General features: G+C 44.1%; 1 protein-coding gene across 1 annotated transcript in view; it reads left to right on the top strand.

Moving 5' to 3' along the window:
* Cdk6 (cyclin dependent kinase 6) overlaps window positions 1-27,404 on the top strand; it is a 192,806-nt gene that overhangs the window by 77,594 nt on the left and 87,808 nt on the right. The window contains exon 3 of the mRNA XM_040728744.1: window positions 13,410-13,577. Coding sequence (XP_040584678.1) covers window positions 13,410-13,577 — 168 coding nt within the window. The remainder of the gene's footprint in view (window positions 1-13,409; window positions 13,578-27,404) is intronic.

The raw sequence follows: 27,404 nt of genomic DNA on the forward strand, positions 1-27,404 counted from the left end.
TTTGCTGTTTAATTTAGATGTTAAAACTACCCATCTTTCTAATGACGTCCTCTCATACCATGGGTATACTGAGTTAATCAGCTTTCCATTGTCGTAATGAAATACCTAAGATAATTGGAGTATAAGTAGGAAAGGCATATTTTGGCTTATGGCTTTCAAGGTTTCGGTCCATGAGCCTATTGTATTGCTGGGCCCTGTGAGGAGACGGATCACTGTGGAGTGTGGTGAAGCTAGCTGCCTACTTCTGGCAGCATTCAAAGGGAGGAAGAGCAGGGCTGGAGAGGTGGTGCAGCGATTAAGAGCCCTTACTGCTCATGGAGAGGGCCAAGTTTTGGTTCCTAGCACCCACAGGACAACCAACAACCACCTATCACTTCAGTTTCAGGAGATCCAATGCTCTGCTACAGCCTCCTCAGGCTCCCTGCATGCATGTGGCGCACATAACCTCACGTGGTGTACACATGTGAATAAAATGAGTAAATACTAGAGGGGAGGGAGAGAAGGGTATCTCAGAAACATTTTGAGGGAGTGCCCCCCAGTTGACCTAAAACCTCCCAGGCTCTACCTCTTAATGATTCTAGTTCCTTCCAGTAGTGTTACACTGAAGACCAAGTCCTCAACATATAGGCTGGTAGGACATTTCAAATTGAAATTAGTGAATATAGGATTTATTTCCCTCTGGCAAATATTTGGGCTATTTTCCTGTTTTTTTGTTGTTGTTTAGTATTTTGTTTGTTGTTTGTTTTTTTATGTCTTTGAAGCAAGGTAGCACTGAAGTCTCTGTTTTGACTTACTATAAACTTGAGCTGTTGGATCTGTGGGGTAAGTTTCCAGAAATAGAATTACTAAATCATAGCACATTTTTAGAACAGTGTTTGTTCCCATGCATCTGTATTAGTGGATGGACAGATTGATTGATTTTTTTTCCCCCTAGTTTTGGAGTCTCAAAGCAAGTGAAGCCAAGTGCACCCGAGGCACAAGTTCAGGAAATGCTGAGGCTCTGGAGAAGTAGACTTTTGGGTGTTAGGTGCCTCCCTGACCTGCCAGGGCCAGCTTTCCCCAACGCTTGCAAAGTATGGGAGGAGGCCTGGAGACTGTGGGTGTGTAGAGAATTGTCCAAGACTTGCTTACGCAAGTCTTCAAATACAAGTTACATGGAGCCAGACATGGTGCATACACTGGAAGATATGTGCATGTTGCGGGATATAATAATGGACGGAACATTCCCGGGAAGATGGGGAATTAGTGCTGCCAAAGGACCAAAGACTGTGGCATCCTTAGCGCTTAGTAACAGAATCAGAAGACCGGCTGGGAATGAATGCAGCAGTTGTTAGGGATCAGACAGTAAAGCACCTTGGGTAGCAGTTTGTTTAATGGTGAGCTGCCCTAGCTGCTGGGAGAGGAGAGTCAAGTCTTCTTTAAGAGTGTCAACCACAATCCAGTGGACGGCCAGGGGTATTTGGGCAGCACAAATTGGACTTCACGGATTTAAAAATATAATAGAGGCCACAAGGTTAGGTAGGTTGGGAAGAAATATGATCAAAACACATTGTTCAAAGTTTCCAAAGAACAATGAAAGTATTTCTTAAAATAAAAAATTAAAATTAAAGAACAGGAAGAGTGATAAAGGACTTTTGCATGAGTTAGGCTACCTTTTAGAAATGTCACTCAACACTCTAGAAAAAAAAAAAGATGATGAAATTGGATATGGGAGCTAGGTATGTTGCAACACTAGTGGCATGTTTGAGACAAAGGATGCTAGCAGCTTGATCAGGGCTGTGTAAAAGGGAGAACAGGCAAAGTGCCTCCATTTGAAAAGTAATTTAGAAGCTCTGATGACCAGGACCCACTGACTTAGGTGACCCAGGAAGAGGATTCCTGAATCCATCATTTAGTAAATTGTAGGTCTTTGTGCTTTTGTATACAATAAGAAATAGACACTGAAGAACACGTTTTGATAGGGACTTTTACGAAAGAAATCATTTTGGTACAGATATGAGTTTGCTGAGACTTGGGATGTCTGAAACTGTGACCAGTATAAAAGTTGAAACCATGAATGGCTGAGGTGAAATGGCAGAGACATGATTTGGATTCAAGGGTGTGTATTGAAGGGACCAGACTCTCACCCAGCCCTTTGCTTTGGTAGCCATGACAGGCTGCAGAAGAGACCCAGCAAGAGGTAGGCCTCTGACTCAGCAACATGTGCTGAGTTCCCCCTGACCTTGCCCGACTTTCCAGTTGCTAGGAAGTCAGATACCCTCCATGTGGCAAGGAACCAATCAGAAGTTAGCTGGTGAGTTCTGTATGTGCTTTACAGTAACTGTGAAGTACAGAGCATAGCAACTGCCCTGGGAGGGCCTATAGGCCATAGCAACCAGTTAGCCAATCAACACAGGACAGGTCGCCCCAACCCCAGAAGTGCACCAATCCTGAGACTGTTGTGGGCCCCAGACACTCCCCTTGCTCCACCCCAATAAATTCCTTGCCCTGTGGTCCCTCTGGGTCCTGCTGTGTCAGATGGACTGAGAACCAGAGTTAATTCCAGTTAACTCATTAATTATTAAAGACTCTTTTCTTTTGCATCAGATCGGGTCTCTTAGTGATTTGGGGGTTCAGAATTTGGGCACAGCATATATGTATGCTGCTCATAATAAAACCCAGGGTCCTCCATGTACCAGGCAAGAACTCTGCCACTGAGTTAATCCCCAGGGCTTGGTTTCTTGAGCTCAGGTCTCACCTATGTAGCTTAGGCTGGCCTTGAAGTTTGCCCTGACCTCTCAAGGGCTGGTGTAATGGATATGAACCACTTACCTAGATCCTAAGACAATTTAAGACGTGCTGTTGCAAATGTAAGTAGAGAGGAATACAACAGATGTTGACTATAAAAGCCATGGTAGATGACAGAAAAGGAAATTTATGGTAGACACAGGTAAGGTGGTACTAAAAGCTCATGTGAAGCTAGAGTTTTCCTGTAGGCCTTTTGTCTCTGTTTCATTTGTAGGAATAAGGAGGGCAGGTGGGTCACTGATTCATGTAGGAAGAAATGGAAAACGATTTTATGGGCACACAAACGTAGACTGGGAACTTTAGGTGGGCCAGGAAGGTTGAAAGTGAGAGATGTGTTGAAGACAACGACCAGTTGGAGAGGCTCAGGGACCAGTTGGAGAGGCTCAGGGTGACATTTGCAGTCACCAGCAGCACCTGGTGGGTAGATGTGGCTGCACCCCCGAGACTCCTTTCCCTGGACCCTTCCTGTTGTGAAGCCAGTTTTCACATTAGCCTGCCAAATCCTTGCCACCCCGTCACTGATTGTTTGCGCTGTCCTTGGGGTTGGCTTGATGATTAGTTCTTCAGTTCCATCTGGCCTGAAAATCCCCTCCATTCTTGGCCCCTGTGAGCTTCCTGGTTACGTGTGACCACCTGCAGCCCCTTCCTGTAGATTCAAGAGGTTTCTAGTGAGGACGGCGTGCTTCTCCTCCTTCTGGCTCTTCCTAAAAGGCTTCAGGTCTGCAGCGACACACGTTGAGGGCTGTTGAAGTACTGCCCCTTCTCTGGAGTCTCCTTAAACATCTGTGCAGGCAGCCCTACCCCAAAACAGATCATGTGCACAGATGTGTTTATGGGAAGAAGGTACAGATTTGCTCCCCATGCTGGTCTCAGCCTCTCACCACTGCAAGGCCTTTTTTTTCTTTTTCAAGTGAAAAGGTGCATTGTGGTAAGCCGTGTTTTACAACCCATAATAAAAAACCCTTGTAAAGACCATTTTCTGACCAAATGAAGCTAAGTGTTCTTTTCAGGGTCTTCCCTCTTTCCTCTCCCCCTCTCTGCACTGGTATGCACACAGGTCAGCATTACTGGATAACATATGGAAATAATGTCACACTTCTAGTTATTAGTTGTGAAGCTGAGAAAGCAACAAGGGTTAATTACATAAGAGAGCTTACCGGAATTTCTTCCCTGTACTGTGTGTGTGTGTGTGTGTGTGTGTGTGTGTCCGTGTGTCCGTCTGTCTGTCTGTCAGTCTATTAAGTAAATTTAGCATATGGGTGCTAACCTGTAAGATCACTCAAAAGACAGTTTGAAAGAAACCCCCTCTCCAACCATTGGAAGGACCCAAAGAAAAGTCTTTCTAAGAGTAGGTTCAAAAACTCACATGTACCTTAGAAAGCTGGGTTATTTATGAAAAGAGACAGATCCTCTGTTCATTAAACAATAACAAATTTTGTAGATCCTTCCAGACCTACAACTAGCAGTGTGTGGAGTTTCAAATTAAGTACAGGCCACATGACATTTGATTCAATTAAATGCTAAATATTTAAAGATTCTGGCTGCCCTTTCGTGTGGGCACAGTTGTGTTTGTTGATCTTAATAACAAGGGCTTGGGAAGATGGGACGCTCCAGTGTGAACAGAAGCAGAGTGTCGTGTGTTGCCAGATGCCCTTGTTAATGGTGATGGTGCAGCCTCTGAGTTAATGACATCACTTTTGAACCCACCCATTCCTCATGCTGAGAGGTTCCTCACAACCACTCTACCACAGAGCCTTGTCCGTACTTGGCAATGAGGAAACTGAGACTAGATGTTGGAGGATGAGACCAAGCTCTCAAAAGACATCACAGTGTAGTTAACCCATGAAGACGAATACATCACATTTGTCGCCATGGTTGCTATGTCTCATTATTCTTTTTAATGTTCTAGCTTGTACCCTTAATACTTTATACCCAAAGTAGATTAAGAACTTCCTTTTTTATATTCTGTACTTCCTACATGCTAAACTATCAGTAATGGCAACCTAGCTTTTTTATATTCCCTTATCCACTCTGACTGTAAGATGTGACACTATAAAGTCCCAGCAGTAAGCTCTTGATAATGTGGTACCACTTAGCACTGTGTCCTCTCCAAGATCCTGTCTAGTGAGGCCATGGCTAGTCTCCCAGGCACCAAGCATTTGTTTGTTTGTTGTTTTCGAGACAGGGTTTCTCTGTATTGTTTGGGAGGCTGTCCTGGAACTCGCTCTGTAGACGAGGCTGGCCTTGAACTCACAGAGATCCGCCTGCCTCTGCCTCCCGAATGCTGGGATTAAAGGCGTGAGCCACCAACGCCCGGCACACCAAGCTCTTTTTATGGTAGACGCTTCCCACACCAAACTCAACACTAGCCCACTGCTCAGGTTGGCTCCAAACAGGCCTGAACACTAGCTCACTGCTCGGATGGGCTCAGGTGCTCCTTCATTCTCCAAGTGCGCATGTGTCCTTGCACAAGCCAACCTGAAGTGTGTAGATACAAGCCCACATGTTCTATCCTTGTTGAATGAAGTAAGACTTCCTTGGGCCCCTGTCTCTGGGTGCTTCTATGTAATATTGCCTAATGCAATGTCTTATACATTGAAGGAGTTTCATAGTTCTCTTAAATACATGGCAGCTGGTCATTGTATATACTTTACAATATGTTAAATAACCTGTATATATATTATTCATAATATAAGTATACATTATGTAATTTAGAACCCATTTAAATCTCCCTTTTGGTTTTTTTTTTTCTCCTTTTGTAGACATGGAAACAAAGACTCACAAAAATAGAGGTGACCGACTTTAGTTTGTGACTAGTAAGCACAGATTCATAACCAAAGCTTTTAGCTATGAATCTCATGTGTTTTATTTACGTCGGTCTGGGAGAACAGGAGGTAAACAGGTGAGAGCCTTCTGTGCTCCTCTTACCAAGGAGGAAAGTGCTTCCCAAGACTCATCAACTTGCCCACACAGGCCTGTCCATCCGTGGGTTGGTTGCCCGTGAATGGAAACAGAACTGTCCTGGTTGTCTTGGGCCATCCCTTTGTGGCTGTCCACGACAGTGTCTGCTGCAGAAGGCTGGTGATTATCCACTGTGCTCATGGATACCAACTCGTGTTGCACATTACCTCATTTAAGAGGGAAGTGTGAGGTAAGGGGAACAGTCTCAAAAGAAGGAATTGAGAAGGAGAATAGGGAAAGAGAAGGTACTTTGTCAGATGCAACTGCCGAAATGCGAGATGCTGTTATTTCATTATAGGATATGCATAGAAATGGGGAAATAGTCACAGCATGTTGTTTAATTTTTTTTCAAAGTATCAGAACATGATGTGTATAAAACCTCTAAATCGTTTGGGTCACCGGCCAGCAACCTGACTGCTTCGACTTCATATCTTCTTGTTCATACAGTGTGGGGTTTTATATCCTGCTCTGAAGAAGCTATAATTGACATTGCATATTTGTAGTTTCGTTTCCTGATGGCTTTCTACAGGGGTTACTAATAACCATTGTGATGAGGTAATGATTTCTGCTTCCAGACCATCCGTTTATGTCATTGTTTTGTCCCCTGAACCCCAGTGGCATTGTGAGTTTTGCTGAAAGTGGGTTTCTTTTCATTTCTACTTAGTTGAGTCTCAGCATTTTCACCACTTCTAGGGAAAGGATAACATGAACTCTCTAACGTGCCATTTGCTTAGTAAAATGTATACACAAAACAGCGACCTATGTTATTCTGTTATCTAGCTCACTGAAGCAGCAGACAGCCAGAACTCACAGTCAGGTCTCTGCGGAGGCCCTGTGAGGTGGCATACTCAGTGTGTCCTTCTCCTCATGCCCAGTGACAGGCACTCAGAAACGTGGAAGGCAGTGGGCAGAGCCCAACCCTGCTCTTCTTTCGGAACAGAGCCCATGTATGACTCTTGGAGCCTGTCTCCAAGTCTTTTAGTTAAGTGTCTACTTTAAAATTCACCATTCTTAGAACTTTCGAGGCAACCTGAATGTCTGAAAGAATCTACCTTAAACCTTCTTCTCGCTTCTTAAGAATGTTTTGCTCTTCGTGAGACCTGGGTGAAGCATGCTCTTGTGAGCTGATGTGAAAAGTTGGCCTTATTCATGCATGGCTGCGTATGAAGGAATCGCTGCAGATTGTCATCACCGTTAGAAATTGACCCGATAACACAATAGGAGCAAAGGCCTTTTGAGTTAAGTCAAAAATGCAAAGCTTGGTGTAGTGACCCTGCCCAGGTTTTCCCAGAAAGTAGTGGACATAGTCACCAGGGGGTGGGTAACCCCACCTGATTCACTCAACAGGACCAGAGCATGGCTTTGGTATTCTCTGTTTATAGTCATGTAGTTAACAATGTTACACTGCTTGTGGAAGACCTGAGATTTTACAGGTCCTAGGAGTAGACCCAGCAATCCCATTTCTGAGTATGTAGCCAAAAGAATTGAAAGCGGAGGTTGTAAATACAGTTGCACATAGGTTCAGAGCAGCGTATTTCACAGATGCCAACAAGTAGAGGTAGTCTGTGTTCATCAATGGATGAAAGGGTGGGACGTAATGTATTTATACACTCAACAGCCTCTTAAAAGAAACGCTGCTACATAGCTCATCCTGGAGACTTGTTCTAAGTAAAATGAGCCATGCCCAAAACGATAACAGTGTGATTCCATATGAGTTTCTAGAGTAAATCAGAGGCAAGGCAGGCGTCAGTGCCGAGAGGAGAGGAAAGCAGCCGTTGTGGTTGAGTAGTATAGAGTTCTAAGTTTTGCAAGATGAAAACAGTTCTGAGATTGGCTCTCCAGTAACGTGAATGGCTTAGTACTGAACATATAGTTAAAAATGGCCCAAGACAGTAAGTCAGAGATATCCTTTACTATGTGGGGGACTGGGGGGCCTGGTGGGGAGGAGGGGAGGGAGAGGGAGCTGGGATTGACATGTGAAACAAGCTTGTTTCTAACTTAATAAAAAAAAGGGAAAAATGTGTGTATCAATATTGATAATAGGGAAAAATTGATTCTAGGACAACTAGCCCTCATTGCTTCTCCAAGTCCTCTGCTTTTCCTCTTGAGTTCAACTTCATCATTTACTGTGGCCTCGGGTGGCCTTTACCACACCTCCTGTAGCTATAACATCTACCTCAGTTCAATCTGCGGTTACCAGGTTGGCAGGAAAAGCCCTGGGTTACCTGTGACATTCGAAACTGACATTTAGGGACCATTTAGAGCTGCCATTCCTAACACTCCTTGGAAACAAGATATTAGGCAGATATGGGGGGGGGGCTTTATTGGAGGGGCCAGTGTCTTGCTGTGTTACCCACACTGGCCTCAAGCTCCGGGTCCCGAGTGTTCAGATTACAGGCAGGTGCCATGGCATCCAGGTCTGAAGAAACATTAATAACATCTTGGCAAAGCACATGGCTTCCAGGGGCCGTGTTGGCGTCCATGGCATCCAAGGCCATGGAAGTGTCCTCGATCTGTGCTGCCACCAGAAGCTCGGGTGGTGTCTGTGGCTTGTGCTTTGATCAGAAACCACGTGGAAGTCCATGATCCATGCTGATACCAACTATAAAGGGCAAAAACTCTTCTTTTGCAGGGGCACTGATGACTGTACTCAGTTGAGAATGGAAGGCATACACGGTTTCTACCCCCTCCCCCCTCAAACAAAAGAAACAGTCGAGACACAGAGCCATTGAAGGGAACTCTTAAAAATTGTGATAGGAAGCTGGGTGTTGGTGGTGCATGCCTTTAATCCCAGCACTCAGGAGGCAAAGGCAGGCGGATCTCTGTGAGTTCGAGACCAGCCTGGTCTACAAGAGCTAGTTCCAGGACAGCCTCCAAAGCCACAGAGAAACCCTGTCTCAAACCCCCCCAAAAAAAAATTGTGATAGGGATATTGAAGTGTAACTCTTCCCAGTTAATGGCTTCGGGTGGGGTGGAGTGGGGAAGGACTCAGTTTTCTTTAAGGGGCTGGCCACAGGGAGTTTGACCTTGCCCCAGTAAATATGTGGACAAAACAGAATAGACTCAGTATTTTTTTCTTTTTTCTTCTTTTGTTTTGGGGGAGGTCACGAGAGTGGGGGGGGGGTGGGCCTGAGAGGACTGGGAAGTGAGTGTGATTGAGGTGGGTTGTGTGAAATATCCAGATAATAAAAACATTATGCTAGTAAAAAAGAACATGGCTTGTGCATTATAAGGTGAGAAATAAGTAGTACTGTCTATAAATTGTGTCTTACTCTTAGTTTTTGAATAAATAAATGTTTGTATATTCTTTGAGAACATAAATAACCCAATAATAAATATATAAAACAATATATATGTGTGTATGGCGTGTGTGTGTGTGTGTGTGGATGGTGTGTGTGTGTGTATGTATGTATGGCATGTGTGTATGTGTGGATGGTGTGTATGTGTGTGTATGTATGGATGGTGTGTATGTGTGTGTATGGCATGTGTGGCGTGTGTGTATGTGTACGAATGGTGTGTGTGTGTTTATGTATCACCAGAATTATTCATTTTAAAGCTGCCATTTCTGAGATTGGTGAGAAGGTTTATGCTGGTATTTCAGTACCATTAGGAAATTATTTAACCTGTGCCATCTGTAGTATGACACTATTATAAAGTTTTTTTCCAATTAAACGTTTCAGGAAGAGTTTTAGTTTGTTTATTTTTATTTAAAGAAATAAGCAGAGTCAGCCTCTAGAACGCCTAAAAGAAACATGTGATTTGCAAGACCTAGAATTCCTGGTATTCAGAATGAGGTCTGAAGCCTTTGAAGGAGTGGCCAATGACTGAGTTCATTATAAGCCGCTGTCACCCAGGGCCAGACTCTGTCCACCCTAGTGTCCTATGGTGACACTTCCTGCCACGTGGCTTAGAAGAAAGAGTAAGGCCCATGTTAACTCTCCATGAGAATAACTAGATGGTCAGGCCATTTGTACCCAGACTGTGCTTGATGAGTAACAGGGAGATGTCTCAAGGTGTGGTTATCTCAAAGAGCCAAGTTGGGAGCACCCCTACGTTCACTGCCTTTGGACTGCTGTGGGGGATTTGGGACTTCTGTAAGACAGGCTAATTTAGATTACAGTCTTGAGCTGACTGAAAGTGTGCCGGTAAAACCATGGGTCTCAACCTCTCTGATGCTGCCACCCTTTAATAGAGTTCCTCATGTTGTGGTGACTCCCCCCAAACATAAGATTATTTCCAAGTTGCTACTTCATAACTGTAAATTTGCCACTGCTATGAATCCTTGTATAAATATCTGATACAGTGTATCTGATCTGTGACCCCTGTGAAAAGGTCGTTCGACACCCCCCCAACCCCCGGGGTCTCCACCTACCAGTTGAGAACCACTGCTATAAAGTGAGATGAAGCAGATAGACAGTCCTTTGAATTCTTTATAAAAATAGTTCTGTGCCTGAAACAGAGTCTTAACCGAATGATGCTGTAGTTCGTTCCTTCCTTCCTGTTGTTTGTGGAGTGGGAGCCATGTCTTCATTTGGTGCCTGGGTTTGCAGTATCTTCATCACCGTAGCTCTCCTCCAAGATCCCCACATAGAGTGTAGCGCCTGCCCGCTCAGAATGCCCACTAGGGGGTCTCAGAAATCATGTCCATACTCCTGTATCATTTCGTGTCCCCCCTTAGCTCCTTGTTCATGCTAACCTTACAGTTGGCTGCATATTCCTTTAGTTTTGTGAATCTGGCTCTCCCAGAAAATAGGAGACAATGCCGCCATTCTCATCTTAACAAGTCCCATCTGTTAAATGCTTACCATGTGCCTGAAACTATATATACACCCCTGTGTTGCATGTGCTGATTTGAACCTCCTATTAGGAAAAGTAAATGCTATTTTCTCCATGTGACAGGTAGAAAAATGAAGGATTTGATCTTAAAAAGACAAAAATCTGAACTCTAGTAAGTGAACCCAAAGCCAGTGTTGTTCTCAGCAAACTGGTTTAGTGATTGTATTAGTTATTTTTTTGTTGCCCTAACTAAACAGTGGACAGAAGCAACTCAGTTGGAGACGGGTTAATTTTGTTTCGCTGTTTAGAAGAGTCTGTCATGGTGAGGAAGGCACAGCAGCAGCTGCAGGTCACAGCCATGACAGCTGAAGTATGAGACAGCCAATAACATAAGATGACAAACTAGAAGCAGAGAGCTCAAGCCGGAAGTGGACCAGCTAGCTAGTCGCGCCCCCCAAAGGCTCCACAGCCCCCCTCCCGCCCTTCCACCCCATCTCTGACCCCCACCCCCCGCTGATATGGGGCTATCAATGGGGAACCTCATGTTCAACCACATTGAACCTGTGAGGAACAGTTTTTGTTCGAACCACAGCACTCCGTCCCTTGCCCTCAGAGGCTCACGACCACCTCATAATTAATACAAACTTTACTCGGTCTAGCTTCGAGAATCCCCAGTTGTAATAATTCAGACGCTGTTCAAAAATTCCAGCCTCCTGAGACTCAGGGCAGAGTCTTAGCCGAGCCCCTGAAACATCAGAGAACAAATAGCATTCTTACATCGTACAGTAGCATGGAGTAGACACTTGCGTTTCAACAGGGAAGAACGGGAGAGTAGCAAGGAAAGTGTAGACCAAAGGAGAACTGAGCCCTGTCAGGCAAAAAGCTCCACTCCCAGCCTGCAGGCCCTTGATGGCATTGTCTGAGCTCCCGTGACCTCCAGTAACCTCTCTAGCCTCTTGCCTGTAGCGCGCACGGCTCTCTCAGGCCAGCTTCGCTCAGTTTCTACAGCCGTCCTCATCAGATGCCCACGTTCTTGGCATCTCCGACCTCCTGCAGTCTCCACTGAAATGTTGGCTTCCTTACTTTCACAGCTTCCCAGTGTCAGCCTCTTAGATCTCCTCTCCAGCTACTCCAACCCTCCTCCTACACATTGGCTTTTTTCTGGAACCTTGGGGTGAGTTTTCCATTACCTCGGAACTATAGCATTCTGCTTGCCTGGAAACAGTGCCACGTGGGTGACAGGTTTTGATGCCAGCTTGAGATGTCACATAGCCCTCTAGGAGCGTGGCTACAGTGGCCTCCAAGGCTCTGCACATCAAACTAGAGATGTTGCCCTGTGCAGCCCTTTTGAAGTAGGGGGTCTATGTGGTGGCATTCTCCATTTGGGCTTATTGCTTGTACATCAAGGGTTCTCTCTTCAAATGAAAGCTTTCCAAATGAGCTTACAGTTTTATACTCTCCGAGTTGGATCGCTCAGGCAAAGCACCTTTCTTACTGTCTTCGTGGAAAGTCTGTGGGTTCCCTTTCTTGGCACTAGTTAATCTCCTCACTCATATCCTCAGCCCTGTCCACAGGTCTAAAGGCACTCTGCTCTCTTAGTTTCACAGATTTTTTTTTCATTGTTCTGTTCCATTTTTGGTTTTGAATTCCTGCTCTAAACTTAACTAAATGGAGTGAGCAGGGACCATGCCACAGCCTGGATGCTCTGCTGTCAAAGTACTTCTGCCAGATAATCCCACAAGGTTTGGATTTAGCCTTGCTTGGATATTCGGGCTACAGCAGAACTCAGTCATATTTATTTATTTTGTCAATGATCTGTAGTTCAATTCCTGGTAGGTTTATTATTCCATCTGAAAGCTCTTGATTACAATCTACTGTATACATTACCGTTGCTTTCTGGGCTTACACACTGCTTAATAGCAGTCTAGGGCTTGTCTAGCCTACAGCTTCCTACAAACCATTTCTAACCACATGGCCAGGTTTATGACAGCAACAATCTCACTCCTCATACCAGTTTTCTACATTAATACCTGTTATATTGCCATTATGGGATATCTAACTAGAAGCTACTTAGGGAAGAAGAGGTTGATTTGGACTCACAGCTCAGAGGGTACCATCCATTATCAGAAGCCAGCAACTCGCGGTCAGGGTAGAGAAGACAGGAGAAATGTTGGCCTATCTGCATCATCGTGGCTGGAGAAACGGCCCCAATAAAAACACTGAGATTAAGCAAAATTGTCTTCCATATTTCTCTCTTCATTAACTAATCAAGGACTGTGATGAGAGATTTAGATTGTGTTTTTTTGTTTTGTTTTTTTTGTTTTTACCACTCTACTCTAAATCAAGACTTCAGTGTTGTGACCTTGAGCCAATTATCTAACTTAGTAAAATATATCAGTTTCTTAACCTATGAAGATACAGTGATTCACCTCAATGTTATGGTTTAGACTAAATGGGTTGCTAAACAGAAAAAAAAAAAAGAAATGTGCTTGACACATAGTGACAGTTTAGGAATAAGTACTATAAAATAACGATTTTGAAAATACTAAATGTTTTATTTGCCATATATTGACTGTTGAAATAACTTAATGAATAAAGTATAGAAAGTAAACTGAATTCCCCTGGGTCCACCTCCTTTTTCCCCTCTCCAGCATTAACCAGCAGTGCCTTCCAGAATGTTTCTTATACCATAGAAAACTATTTTAAAGCTGCTATTTCACTAATGTAATACAAGTTGGGAGTTAAGTGTTTTACAGTGTTCTGGAAGATGGGAACGTGAAGAGATGGGAATCATCTCACCTGTCTGCTGGGAATCCAGTGTCTGTTACAGCACTTGAACTGCTTGGAATACCTGTTGACTTTTGTCTGTTTGGTATTTCCTTTAGGACATGATGTTTCAGCTTCTCCGGGGTCTGGACTTTCTTCATTCTCACCGAGTAGTGCATCGTGACCTAAAGCCACAGAACATTCTGGTGACCAGCAGCGGACAAATCAAACTGGCTGACTTTGGCCTTGCCCGCATCTATAGTTTTCAAATGGCCCTTACCTCAGTGGTGAGTAAGAGCACTGCCCATTCCTTAAGCTTAGTTTGCCTGTTTTAAACGACAAAGTGTCCCTTCGTGCTCCGAACGTTGTTTCTTGGTCTGGGAACGGGATGTTTTTACACTTGTTAGCGGCACGTACGGTGGAAGTGCCTTGCTTGCTGCAGACACAGTCTGGCTAGGTTTGCTACAGCGATAGCTTGCTGGCATCTCCGGCACTGGGAAGGACTCAGTTACAAGTTTCTAAATGCTTTTTGCTGTAACTTGAGTCTTAGAGTTGCACGGATAATGACGGAAGAACGCTTGTCACAGGGCCTTGGTAGAGAAGGTAGGAGGGATGTCACCTGGCCTGAGAAACAGCCACACTGCCTGCCCATGCGGGATAAAGCAGTCCTCTGAGGCTGTGGTGCCACCAGGAACGCGAGAGCTTAAGTTGACAGTGAACTTGAATGACCTGTACAGCCGGGTGCGGGCTTCACGTGGGCCAGAGCAGAGACAACCTGAGGCCTTGTTTTGGCAAAGAACTTAAGCTTGGGGGCCATAACAGTACTTCCTCTAATTAGCTCTCTTCCTCTCTATAGCTCATCCTGTTGAACTCTATGCTCAGGCTCTAAGAAGAGCACCCCAGTAGTTAGTACTAATAACCCATTCCTTTGAAAACCCTGCTTAGCACGAACTCGCAAGCAGATAGAAAGAGCTAGGTAGTGCTCCTTCATTGTGTTACTAGCGGGGCAGTAGATGGGCCCAGAATAAAGCTGTAGGGATGCTGCCCTCAGACACATTAAATTCAAACTTAGGATGTAGAGCCCACCTTCAGCCTCCAAGAGGTTCTGAAACCACAACCTGGCCTGGTGGGTGCCGTCCTTGAGAAATGTGAGGTGGCATCACGGGCCATTGTTGTGAGGGGGTGAGACAGCATCTTTTGCTGCCGATAAGGCTGACGTTCCACACAGAACAGCCAACAACAGCCTCCCCCAGGTTCCTGCAGCGTCATAAGCTGAAGTCCACGAATGGAAACTGTGGAGAAAAGTTACCTGGTCAGGAAGAACACCCTCCTTAGAGACAGGTTTCTGCTTCTTCCTCTTGTCCTCTCTCCTCCAAACACAAACCCCACCGTCTGTGAACCCCCTTCCATCCCCAGTTCTGGATCCTTCCCCCAAGGCACTAGAATTTCTCTGGAGCAGTCTTTGAAATACATTGTACTGTGGAAAGAGATCCTACCTGTTGCCTCTTTGCCCTGTGTTTGCCCTTCTTAGAGAAGACCCAGGCAGACATTTAAAAGACAGGCCTAAGCGTTGGGCGGAGTGAAGCAAGCCTTTATGTAACTACACCAGAAAGGGCTGCATCTGTTTCCTTCCCCAGTGGGAAGGGTGAGGTAGGCTTTGCGCTTCCTTAGGAAATTACTCTCCTTGTTTTTGGGGGGCCTTGGGGAGAAGTTTGAATAGGCTTTGTGATTGAGGGAATTCTTGGGAGAGCAGATGAAGGACACTTCATCTTAATCCCACTCAGTTGGCCCTAAGAACTATAAATAAGAACAGAAAAACCAGTTTGGTTTGGTTTTGATTTTGTTGTTGTTAAATTTGAAGAATGGTAACCCACCTTGTAAGTTACATCAGTTGATGCACCGTTCTTGCTGAAGGTTGGTATGTTTAAGCAGGAAAATACAGACTAATATTTTCATTTCCCAAGAAAAGGTCAATAGCAAACATAGATCTATGATTATTTGATACCTATTTTGTATTGTCTGGTCTATATTTGCTATAGTGACATGATAAAAGGTGTTAGCAACTGGGAAAGAAATCATTCCAAAGAATGATATTTGGAATTTAATGGCAATATTAACAGGTATATTCTCCATTTTTAGGGTATTGCATTTTAAAAATTTCCCACTGTTAGTATTTTTTGTGCTTACAGGAAAAAAATACACATAATAAAATGATGCTTTGATTTTATATATACATATAAAAACAGAATCACTGTCTTTCTAACTGAACTGGTAAGCTATTTTTAGAGTTCTTTTAATAGGCTCCACTCTACTGCCTAGAAATACCCATTTTACAGTAGGTTATGTCACAAAGGGAAATGGAAAGCCACTTACTATGCAGAGTGGTAAAAGATTTGCAAGTTAGCTGACCTGAGAACACTAACTGCTGTGAAAGATGTGAGTAAACAGCTTATTTTCAAGGCTCGATTCATCCGCCTTTTTCTTTGAACCCCCTGATGAAGCCAACTGTTGCTTCCTTAGTGTTAGCAACATAATGCTCTTTTTTAAAACAAGGTTGATTTTGTGCATTCAGGGTGGATGCCCTGTGTGCACGAGGCAGCCAGAAGAGGAAGTCAAATCTCTCCGAGCTGTTATTTGTGGGACATCTGGCTTGTTATGTGGTTACTGGGGGTCCACACTCCAGTCCTCATGATTGCTCAGCACTCACCACTAACCCATGAGCCTTTGACCAGCCCCTAGAGAAATAGCTTTCGTATTTTCTGTCCTGTTGATAGTTACTTGGGACTCCTATTTACAAAATGGTGAGTCTTTTAAAGAGAGATACTCTTGTTCCACCTGGATGTTTGCATGGGCATTTAGGAAATACTTTTTAATGAATAAGTTAACAAATGCAACATGTAGACACATGCATTTTGAGTCATAAGAAAAATAGGGAAAGAATTGCTTATGTGTTTAATGGTTTCAGTATCTCACATCGCTACCCTCTGGTACTACACTAAAGGACGTAGTAAAACATACCTTCAAATGCCCAAGCTCATTTTGTACCAGGGTGTTGACTGAGTCATTGGCAAGAATTTCTGTGCAAAAGAATGAAAGTTACTTGCCATTGTTTGGCCTCATGTTAAGACTGGAAGACAGCTTGAACTTGGGTCCACATATAGTTGGGATCTTACATTTACAGTAATCCTCTTTGCTGAATTAATCACCTGGGTGAATGGAACGTTCTGTCCTAAACAGAAAACGTAGAGTGATACAGAAATGTGTGGTATTGTACTTCTACTTATGTAAGGACATTATTGTTTTAACTCATTGTGTTTTGATGTTTGCAAGCTTTAGCAGGGGTTTTGTGTTCTTCAAAGATAATTAACATCTTCTAAGTAAAAAAGTAGGGAAATCATTAGGAAGTTTTTATTATTTTCTTTACTTGTCTATGTTGATACATGTAGCCATGTATGAGTTTTTTTTAATCACTCTTGAAGTCTTTGTAAAAACTTTACAATGTTTTCACATGTAACCTTTCTCCAAACCTTTTTCTGTACCTATCCTTATCTTCAGTATTAAAGATGTTAATGGCATCAAAACATTTTCCCCATGTAGAAGTTACCAAGGACAATAATAAACCTAGTAAGTCTGTTAGACAGAAAATACAAGAAATAAAATTCACTTGGGTATTTTTAATGGCAGTAATGGCTCTAAATACTGTGTTACTTAATATCATTCATCTAATACTGTGAGTCTGACACCATTTGAACTGCGTATCCATCCTCAGACAGACCAGAGGAGCAAAGTGTGTGTGTGTGTGTGTGTGTGTGTGTGTGTGTGTGTGTGTGTGTTGTTAGCACTTGGTAAACACTGAAGAAACTATTCAATTTCAGAGAATTTTGTATGCTGAGGAGAAGAAAGGAAACGGGGCCGTGGCTTTCTGTCAGTAGACAATTGCCAGTCACTCATATATACCAGGCTCTGTTCATGAACCTGGGAGATGACGCTGAACTAAATCAGATGCGGCCTTTGCTCTCAGAGCTTACAAGCGCAATTGGGAGACAGGGCTGGAAGAGATGGCTCAGTGGTCAAGAGAACTGGCTGCTCTTCCAATGGACTTGGGTTCAAACACCAGCACCCACATGTCTGTAGCTCCAATTCCAGGGACGCTGACACCTTCACACCAATGCACATAAAATAAATTCAAATAAATTGTTTTTAATTGGGATACAGATCTGAATATAGCAGTCACACAAGTGAATATATCGTTAGAGACCGAGAAGAGGAGGGGCACATGCCTTTAATCCCAGCCCTCCAGGGGCAGAGGCAGGTGGATCTCCGTGAGTTTGAGACCAGCCTGGTCTACAAAGCAAGTTCCAGGACAGCTAGGACTGTTACACAGAGAAACCCTGTCTCATAAAAAAAAAAAAAAAAAAAGAACAAGGCACTGACAGTTCTGTGGGTTTACCCATGCTGGCGTCTGAGAAGCCGACACCATTCACCCGTGCCAGAATGTGGGGTGCTCACAAGGGTCAGCAACATCCTCCTTCCAGAACCTGTCTGGATGCAGGTCCATTGGGTGTGTGGGCATCGAGTCATCTGTTCACTGCAGGACACCCAGTTGGCACCCTCAAGTGACGAAGTGAAGTAGGACCAGAGGTTGGAGAACCATGTCATCTTTTACCCGAGAAGACAAATTCTCTATTTTTGTCTCTTCTCCATGCATGTTTATTTCCTGTGGAGACCCAGCAGGGTTTGTGTCTGAGCTTCGGCAGCTGAGATGCTCTCACAGAAGCCTCCAGAGGCTGCCAGGGCATCCTGAATGGATCAAACCAAGAGGGTTGCATGAGTATCATGGAAAAACCCCAAAGCCCTGTCGCCTGGGCACCTCAGAAAGAGTTTAGGACACGCCCCTGAAGCAGGAAAGGCCCCTGTAGCTCCCTCCTGTCTCAGCGTCTTGCCGTGACACAACCAGATCTGTTTGGTTATAACTTCCAGCGGCCAGTACATATTTCATACCTAACAATGGGGTGTCTGTGCCGGTTTCGTTTTCACTTTCACCAGCGAGGGAAGTGTGGGACACACAATGGGGCGGTGCAGAGCTGGGAACAGGACAGGTTGTCTTTAGGATTCCCAGGGCTGCATACGTGGAAACTGCCAGAGCCAAAACAATCACGAAAGCCCATCCGGATGCCCTGTTGCTCATTCCCAGTGGCAATAAGACGCTTCTGAGCTGCTGTCTGATCAGTTAGACCTGCCTTACAGTAGCAGCAAACATTGATGAGCACTGTGTCGAGTTTCTCCCATGTAGAAAGAGGATGAATTCTGCACTGTACAGAGAACCGCTGTAGGTGGTTGAGCATATGTGTGGGTATCTAATTACACCGGCCACGGTTGCGAGGTGAATCAAGAAGCTGTTCTCCTTGTCCATAAAAGATAGGCATTCATTTGGCTCACCTAAGGCTAGCTCCTTCAGAAGTGGTAACTTTTGTGAATTAGTTCTGGACGAAAACAGTTGGAGCTGTAATGTACCTGCCTGGGGCATGTTTAGCTCAGAGAAAGGACTGGATCCTTTTCACACATTCTCTACACATTCAGCCAGCATGTTCCATCCAGGTATGGTGTACTTATGAGTCTGATCGTCTCCGAGCTTTTTACATTCCATGTGATGTTATTCAAATCTCAGAAGGTTGACTTCAATGTGAAGACAGCCCACTTGTTGAAGTTAATGAGGCCTTGCACACAGTGGCTTCCAGGGCTCCAGAAAATGACAGATACTCTTGTATTTTACTGTTAACATTGTTTGAGAATGTACTTTCTATGCCATATCCAGAAATGATCTGAAACCTTACGTAATAAGACAACTTCATCTCCTAAACTTGCCTAGCTCAAAGGCATTATTTCCATACCCAGACTATGAGGCACAGTCCTTGAAATTGAATGTAAAACAATGTTTCTATAACTAGGATTTTTGTGTCCTCTTCAATTCTTTGGATGTGTGAACTTCTTGTCTTCAGCTGTCACGGCTACCTTGTAAAAGCAGGGGAGGTAGCCATATCTTCATTGTGTCTGGGCTTTAATAATCTCATAGTGTAAGTCAAGATGTTACGGAAATTTTGTAGCATTGGCTCATCTGTTTTTATTCATGCAATTCAAATTGTGCATGGGGCGAATAATGAATGAGGCCTCGCAGTTCTCCAGTACCTAAGCAGTGAAATCCAAACTCCATGGCTTGTGTATGTTTGTTTACAGACTATCCCCAGCCATGCACATCAGTATAAATCACTAGTCACCTAATACCACTAAATGTTTCATTGTTCTTTGAACTTGCTTCACGACTCCTTATTTTTACAAACAAATTGGTGCACACATTTCCAGCTCCTCCTACTATACAGCCTATGACACTGCATCAGTTATGAGCACATAGGCAAATTTCATCTGGTCATCTCGGCCAGCTTTGTCATTTCTGGGAATAACTTGAGCCCCTTGATTCCCCCAGTGAAGTAACCTTTATATTTTGAATGCCTGTCTGGGTCTGTCAGATTTTTGTTCTTCCTAACCTGTGCATTTTTGTTTTATGTATGCTGTATCTTTATTTGAAGATTCAGAGTGCTCAGGCTCCTTAGGCAAACCATCTCAAGAAAAGGTCCACAATGCCTCCTTTATCATCAGATACTTCACTTGTTTCACATGGGCACTTGAGAGCATCAGAGATACGTTTCTGTTTACCATTCTCGGTCTGTACAGGTCTCTCCAAAAGCTACTGTCAATTTTCTACATGATTATACTGTAATACTGGCTTTTCAGCCTAATTTTGACTTGACTGCCATTGTCCCTAGTCTGAATCTCAGTGATGCTCTTGGGTGGTGGAGCCTATCCTTTTACTAAGCCCTGATTTGGGCTCTCTTTAACTCTAGGGATTGAAATGCAGGGTGAGGGGTACTGCTGGGCCCAGCATCTGCAAGGGTGCTGATGATTTTTACATCCCTCATAAATATGAAGGTTAAGCTTGACAGTTGGCCGTGGAGAAATAATCTACTCTGTGTCTTGGGGAAGCATCCAAATGAAAGAAGGGGAAAGCATAGGAGCATTTACTTTAGTGCTGCTCACATGTTTATTCTGAAGGCTTGGCAGAGTCTAAAAATGGGACTGTAAATTTAACAGCTCAACTATAAAAACCCCAAAATAAGGAATAAGAAGCTCTACGGCTTCTAGGTTTGGATACTAATATAAAATTCCAGATTTATCTTCATCTGCCATTGGATTTTTTTTTAACTTCTAAAACCCATTCCTTTTCCTCTTTCCCACTTGTTTTAAAGAATTACGTTGTAAAGGTGACCACCGGTGCTCTGATATGTGTGAGCGTGTTTGGCAAGTGCTTGGTGGGTAGGACTTGAGCTGGTAGAGTTCATGGCCTTAAGTACTGGTGGCCTTAAATACTGTCTGCACCTTGTGAAGGCTGGGTGATTTCAGTGGGGTAGGGACCGCACATGGTATCCGTTCTTGTGGGAAAATATGCTTCAGTGGCTTACTGGCACTGGGTTTGGAATGCGGCATTTAAAAGTACCTTTTTACAGTGGGAAAGAATCCTGTCAAGAATAAACAGTCTGACCTTGTTAAATGGGCCAAAGTCTGTCTGTAATCTAGTTCCAGAAAACTAGCTTTTACTAGTTTAGAGAAAGCAGATGAGGGACCGGGGGGGGTTGCTATGGGGAGTACAACTAGAACCTTTGTAAAAGAAAGAGTTACTATCAAGAGAGTGAAGTGGATTCCTAAACCAGTGATTCCAACTTGCACCCCTGAAAACGTCGTCATCTGACTGTAAAACACCCACTTCTGCAGAGGGGATGGAAGACCCGGGCCTCAGTGGGACAGAAAAGTGTATTTTCTTTTTCCTGGAAGACAGGACTGGCTTACAGAAGGGAGCAGTCATGCCGTATGGACAACTGTGGGAAAACGACAGTGAAGTTCACATTGCCAGCTTCTCCCCAGTGCCCACAAGTTTATGCCCCCTGTGCTCTCCCCATAACCATCCCCATAGCCTGTGATCTGTCAATCTCGAAATACGATTGGTGCCCCCAGGCCATTAGACACTGTTCCCAACTCACATTGCGTCGCCTCTCCGGAGTCTACCGGACTCCCCAGGACCAGTCGGCGTGACTTTTGATTTTCTGTAATGTAACTGCTCTTGTGGTATTATTCCCATTTCGTTAGCGTTGTGAAATACGTTTCAGCACCAAGGTACTGCACAAGTCCGTGGCGGTTGCTCAGGGAGTGTTTGTGGGGCCTGTGATGAAATAAGAGGTTTGTATATAGAGGAGATGGGGGAGACCAGGGTTTGGAAAACCATCCCCTGAACCCCCACTTCCCTGTAAGGCACCCCTGCTGCACCATTCCCTTAAACTTCTGGAGTTTCAGCACCAGGAACCCAACTTGTTTTGTTTCTCTTGTTGCTAAAACGTAGTATTTATATTTAAGCTGTATTACAGAAAATCAGGATTTTCTTCATTTTACTCAGATACATGGCTGGCTGGATTGTCACAGGCCGTGCTTAGATATCTGTGAACTACTAATTATAACCATTTCTATGACTAAATAAAAAATTAATATTAAGTTAGGAGACATTTTAATGGGGTTAGAGTAGAAGCAAAATCTTTCTCTTTAAAAATATTTTATATATTTTGTTTATGTTAAATTTAAAATTACATACTAATCCCAGTTCCCTCTCCCTCCCACCCTCCTGCTCCTTCCACCGTCCCCTCATCCACACCTCAGAGGGCGAGGTCTCCCGTGGGGATCATCAAAGTCTGTCACATCATTTGGGGCAGGGCCCAGGCCCTCCCCCCTGTATCTAGGCTGAGCAAGGCAGTCCTCCACAGGGAATGGGTTCCACAACTGCCCAAGGCCCCCAACTGTCACTTGTATTCAGGGGGTCTAGTTCAGGTCCACAGTCAACAAGCTCACCCTTGTTTGAGTCAGCTGTCTCTGTGGGTTTTTCCAACATGGTCTTGATTTGATCCCCTTGCTCCTGTTATTGCTCCTCTCTCTCTTCATCTGGATTCCAGGAGTTCTGCCCCATGCTTAGCTGTGGATCTCTGAATCTGTCCCCATCAGTTACTGGATGACGGCTCTATGATGGCATTGAAGGTAGTCATCAGTCTGATTATGGGGAAGGGCAGTTCAGGTACCCTCTCCACTATTGTTTAGATTCTTCGTTAAGGTCATCCTTGTGGATTCTTGGTAATTGGAAACAGAATCTTATGGTTGTGCTCTAAACATAATCTTTTAAAATTGTACTCCCCAACCCAGTGCTAGAGACTGAACCCCAAACCTTACATGCTTGACACCCAGCACATTCATACCCCAAAACTGCATAACTTTAAGACACATATGTTATTAGTGGGCATGTGGCATAGTTATTCAGAATATCTAAAATGTAGGGGCTGGACAAATGGCTCCGCAGTTTTAAAAGCACTAAGCACTGGCTGCTGCTGTATAGTGTCCCAGTTCTATTCCCAGCACCCACAGCTCTCTGTAACTCCGCTTCCAGGGGCTCTAATGCCCTCTTCTGGCCTCCACAGGCAATGACATACATGAAGGCAAAACACCCATACAAAAGATTTTTTTAATTAAGTGGGAAATAAATTTAAAATGTAATTTAATAAATTAAAGGCATTTTCCTTAAGCCTCTGTGATCCTATATTACATAAAGTAGCTTTACTTAGTGTCTGGTACTCTGTTTCTTTATGGCTACATGTAGACAGGCATGATGACAGGAAAAGTCAGAACGAGCCGTTGCAAACACAGAAATGGTGAGCCCAGGGGAAAATGCAGACTTACGCACTGTCCTCATTCCTGACGGTGAAGACCGCTGTCAGTCTTCTACTGACAAGGAGAGAGTCGGGATACAGCGGTGTCCAAGGCGTTGGCGAGACTGAGTAAGCAGCCCGCTGGACAGCGGGGGAAGCCTCTCTAGGGTGGGCAAGCCTCTCTCGGGTGGGCAAGCCTCTCTAGAGTGGGCAAGCCTCTCTAGGGTGGGCAAGCCTCTCTAAGGCGCCTTCAGGGGCTGCACAGGGCTGGCTGCACAGCGCCATCTGCCTCTCCGGTGTGGGCCGCTGTCCTCCCGTCAGGGCTCCTTGGTTGCGCCTTGTAAAAGCGAAGTGCTGAATTGGTGTGCCTTGCCACAGCGCCTGCAGAGCGGCCCACATTCTTCTCTGTTTCTCCCCTTTCCGTTGCGGTTGTGATCTTCTGGTTTGGTTTTGTTTTTTAAGATCCACTTATTTTTATTTTATTGTATGTCTGAGTGTTTTGGCTGCATGTCCATGTACCACGTGTGTGCGCTGCCCACAAAAGCCTAAAGACGGTTTGTGATCCCGTGGAAATGGAGTTATTATAGGCGGTTGTTAGCCACCATGTAGATACCAGGAATAGAACCCTGGAAGAGCAGTCAGTGCTTTTGACTGCTGAGCCATCTCTGCAGCCCCTGTACTTCTGTTTTTAAAGGTACGGGGTGTCAGTATTTGATTATAGTTCTTTTCAGAAGAGTAAGTCACCAGTTGCATTTTAGACGACTACAGGTTGCTTTAAATATTCGAGGCATATCCTTCATTTCCCAGTGATTTTATCTCTAGAAACTTAATACGGGCAGGCCGTTGCTTAGAAATAACACTATTTATATGATACAGTGCACAAAGTCCAGTCGATTTTCACGTCCGTGTGCTCCTCTACGTCCTATTGGTAGCATTTGTATAAGTGACTAATTCTACTTCTTAAACGTTTGTGTGGTGGGAAGGGTGCATGTGCGGTGGCATTTGTGTGGAGTCAGGACAGTTTGTGTGCTCTAGGGACCAAGCAGGTCCTCGGGCGGCAAGTGCCTTGGTGGCAGGTGTTTTAGATGACTGAGCCATCTCCTGCTTCTAAGCTCCTGTATTCTTTTAATACATCTTCTTTGCCTGCATTCCTGTTTAGTTGGTGGAGTTATTTTAAAAGTTAAGTGTCCGGAACAGGTCACTGTTAGTTTGGCGAGTGAAGTTTCATGCCTTTGGCTGTTTGTAAAAAGTTCTCTGGGGTTAGGGGTAGGTAAAGACTTCGTGGTATACATACAGACCATTTGTTTGCTTCTTTGGCGTTTCTTACTTACTTTTTCGTTTGATTTGTTCTGGGCATTTACTACAGCTAGCATCCAGACTGTTTTGTTCTTCACGGTGTGACTGTGGGTACCGCTGCCGTCCAGTCTTGGGATGAACATTTGAGGGTTGTCTCTTATCTCTCTGGACGTGTCACCGGGCAGTTTTGGATAAGTCCTTAAAACGGTATCACCCAGATTGAACGAACTGGCTGTTCTCCAGAAGGATTTCACTTCCCACTCCTTTCTTCCGTAACAGCATGCCAGTGAGCTCTCTGCTTCGTTTTCCCAGGTGCCTCTGGGCGTCTCTTTTGCTGGACCCTTCTGTGTTTACCCACTACTAAAGCACTGGGGATGTTCTGACGTCAGTGGGACTGGTAGTTCTCCGCATGGTCCTGCATCCATGTCATCTGTCCTGCCCCAGGATGCCCTCTGAGTATCAGCACAGCCTAACTAAGGACCAGCTCCTTCCGCCTGGCTAACCCTCATGCATTCTCCCTCGGAGTTTGTTACTGCCGATCACCAAAGGGTTTCTCTGTGTAGCCTTGGCAGTCCTGGAAGTCATTCTGTAGACCAGGCTGACCTTGAACTCAGATCCACCTGCATCTTCTAGTGCTGGGATTAAAGGTGTGAGTTATCACCGCCTGGCTAGGGCATTAATTTCTTAATCTAGCATTAAGAAGCCTGGAAATAGGTAATTCTACAACTGGCATAATTGGCTTAATGATGTCATCTTGGATATTACAATCAGATGCTAGAGGAAATAAAACCTTTCTTTATGTCATCCCTCATTGTCTCACAATGGCTGCTGTGTCTCAGTTATCACGCCTCCATTGCCACAGAGCTCTAAGGAATGTGTAAAGCAGTAAGTGACAGTGGATTTCGCTGCCTTTGCTCGGGAAAGACAGTCCCTTCAGACATTCACTGCAGACCTCCACTTGGATTTCACCGTCCAGAACCGAACATCCTTCTGCATAGCCCAGTCACACTATGGATAATGCTAATTGCTACCTGAATAAAATCAGATTATCATAGCGGGAAAATGCAGGTGGCTTTTGAGCACATACCAGTGACCAGCCCTTCATTGATCTCAGAGACTCTTCTGTGTGGGTAGAAACTTGTGTTATTGCTTCCTCTCAAAGGCACATGGATTATTTGGTGATTTTATAACCCGTAATGTACTTTATTCTGTAAATGTTTCACAGATGTTAAAAGCTTAGGCACCTGTACCAACCAAAGCTAATTTCCTTAGATTCTCCAGCAATCATAGTAATCAGCAAACATTTTCTGAGTGTTTTACAGATGACATGTTCACACTGGAATTCAGCCTGAGATATAGAAAAAAAAATACATATATATATATCATACAGATACATATGGATTGCTCCTTAAAATAAGTGGTTTTATTAATAGTCGTGCAATTCATATTATTGACTTAATTCCTTAGATTAGTATGAATTTCATATATGAAGCACGCATGCGCTTGCACACACACACACACACACACACCCTCTGCATATCTTTCCCAACCATGTAAATCCTTGTGCATCTACAAGCAAGTGCTGTTTCATCTTGGAAAGTGTAGGAAAACTTCACAAGAGAGCTAATTTCTGAGGCCCCCCCCACTTCAAGAATGAATTGGAGATTGGATGACAAAGCAGGAAATGGGGTGTGTTACAGGCCCAAAGGTAGAGCCTGCCTGCGAGGACCAAAGCTGCCTGTTTCTGTTGCTGTCCTAACTCTAGCAGGGCGTGGTGAGTGGATAGGTGGAGAGATTTTTGTGTCTATTTAAGAAATTGCTAGGGATCTGGAGGGAGTTGGGAAAATGGGAGTAAATCTGGCCATATTTCATTATATATGTCTGTAGTGCATAAAGTTCTCAAAGAACAAACATTTTTTGAAAAGAAATTGCTGGCAAGGAGACTTGTATGAACATTGGAATTTCGTTTGTTTGGTTTTTGTTGTCTGTTTTTGTCTTTTTGTTTTGAGACAGTTTCTGGGCTATAACTGAAGCCTTTACCAGCCTGGAACTCAATATATAGATCAGGTGCCCTCAAACTCACAGAGATCTGCCTGCCTCTGTCTTCTAAATGCTGCAATTAAAGGCAAGTGCAATTAAAGGCATGTCTGCCACACCCGGTATGAAAGTTGTTTTAAGACACCTTTGTGGTAAAGGTGTTTCAAGGAAGAGAAAAACTGGAGAGAACTTGAAGTAAAAAGAGGGGGGGGGAGGGAAAAATAAGAAATGTCCTTTTAAATCAAGTAAACGCCTTTGGCCTTAACCTCTTTAAATCATACTATTGTGGCAACTAAGTACATGAATGTGATCTTACTGTTCTCACTAGCAGTATGCTGACTGTGAATAGTAATTCTTCCTGACACAATCAGCATTTCTGCTGAAAAGGGAGCATATTCTATGGTCAAGAATCTGCATAACATATCTCACTAGTTATACAGTGCCCTATTGGTTTAGTATTAAGGGAACTATCAAAAAATTATTTTTTAGGTAGGGCGTTGGTGGCGCTTGCCTTTAATCCCAGCACTCGAGAGGCAGAGGCAGGGTGAATTCGAGACCAGCCTGGTCTACAGAGCAAGTTCCAGGACAGCCTCCAAAGCAATACAGAGAAGCCCTGTCTCAAAACAAACAAACAAAGTGTGTGTTGCAAACAAAGCTTTATTTTTTATTTATTTATTTTGTGTTGGAGCAGGGCTTCCAGGGGTCAGAGGACAACCTTCAGAGGTGGGGTTTTTCTTCTACCATGTGGGTCTCAGGAATCAAACTCAGGTCTTTGAGCTTAGTAGTGGGTGCCTTTCCTGCGGAGCCATCTCAGGGGGAAAGTCTCAATACTCTTTTTTTTCCCCCAAAAAATATACCTTCCCTCTGTCTGAATACTTAAATAATGGTTGCTTTAATTTATTGGACCTAAAGTAACATGATAATGTTGTGTTTAAGTAGACACCTTTCTGTTTCTCCTTTTCTTTTAATCCCCATAATCCAGTTTTTGCT

The sequence above is a fragment of the Mesocricetus auratus genome, unplaced genomic scaffold (genome assembly GCF_017639785.1).
Source record: "Mesocricetus auratus isolate SY011 unplaced genomic scaffold, BCM_Maur_2.0 Super-Scaffold_100019, whole genome shotgun sequence".
In the NCBI taxonomy this organism is placed as follows: Eukaryota; Metazoa; Chordata; class Mammalia; order Rodentia; family Cricetidae; genus Mesocricetus; species Mesocricetus auratus.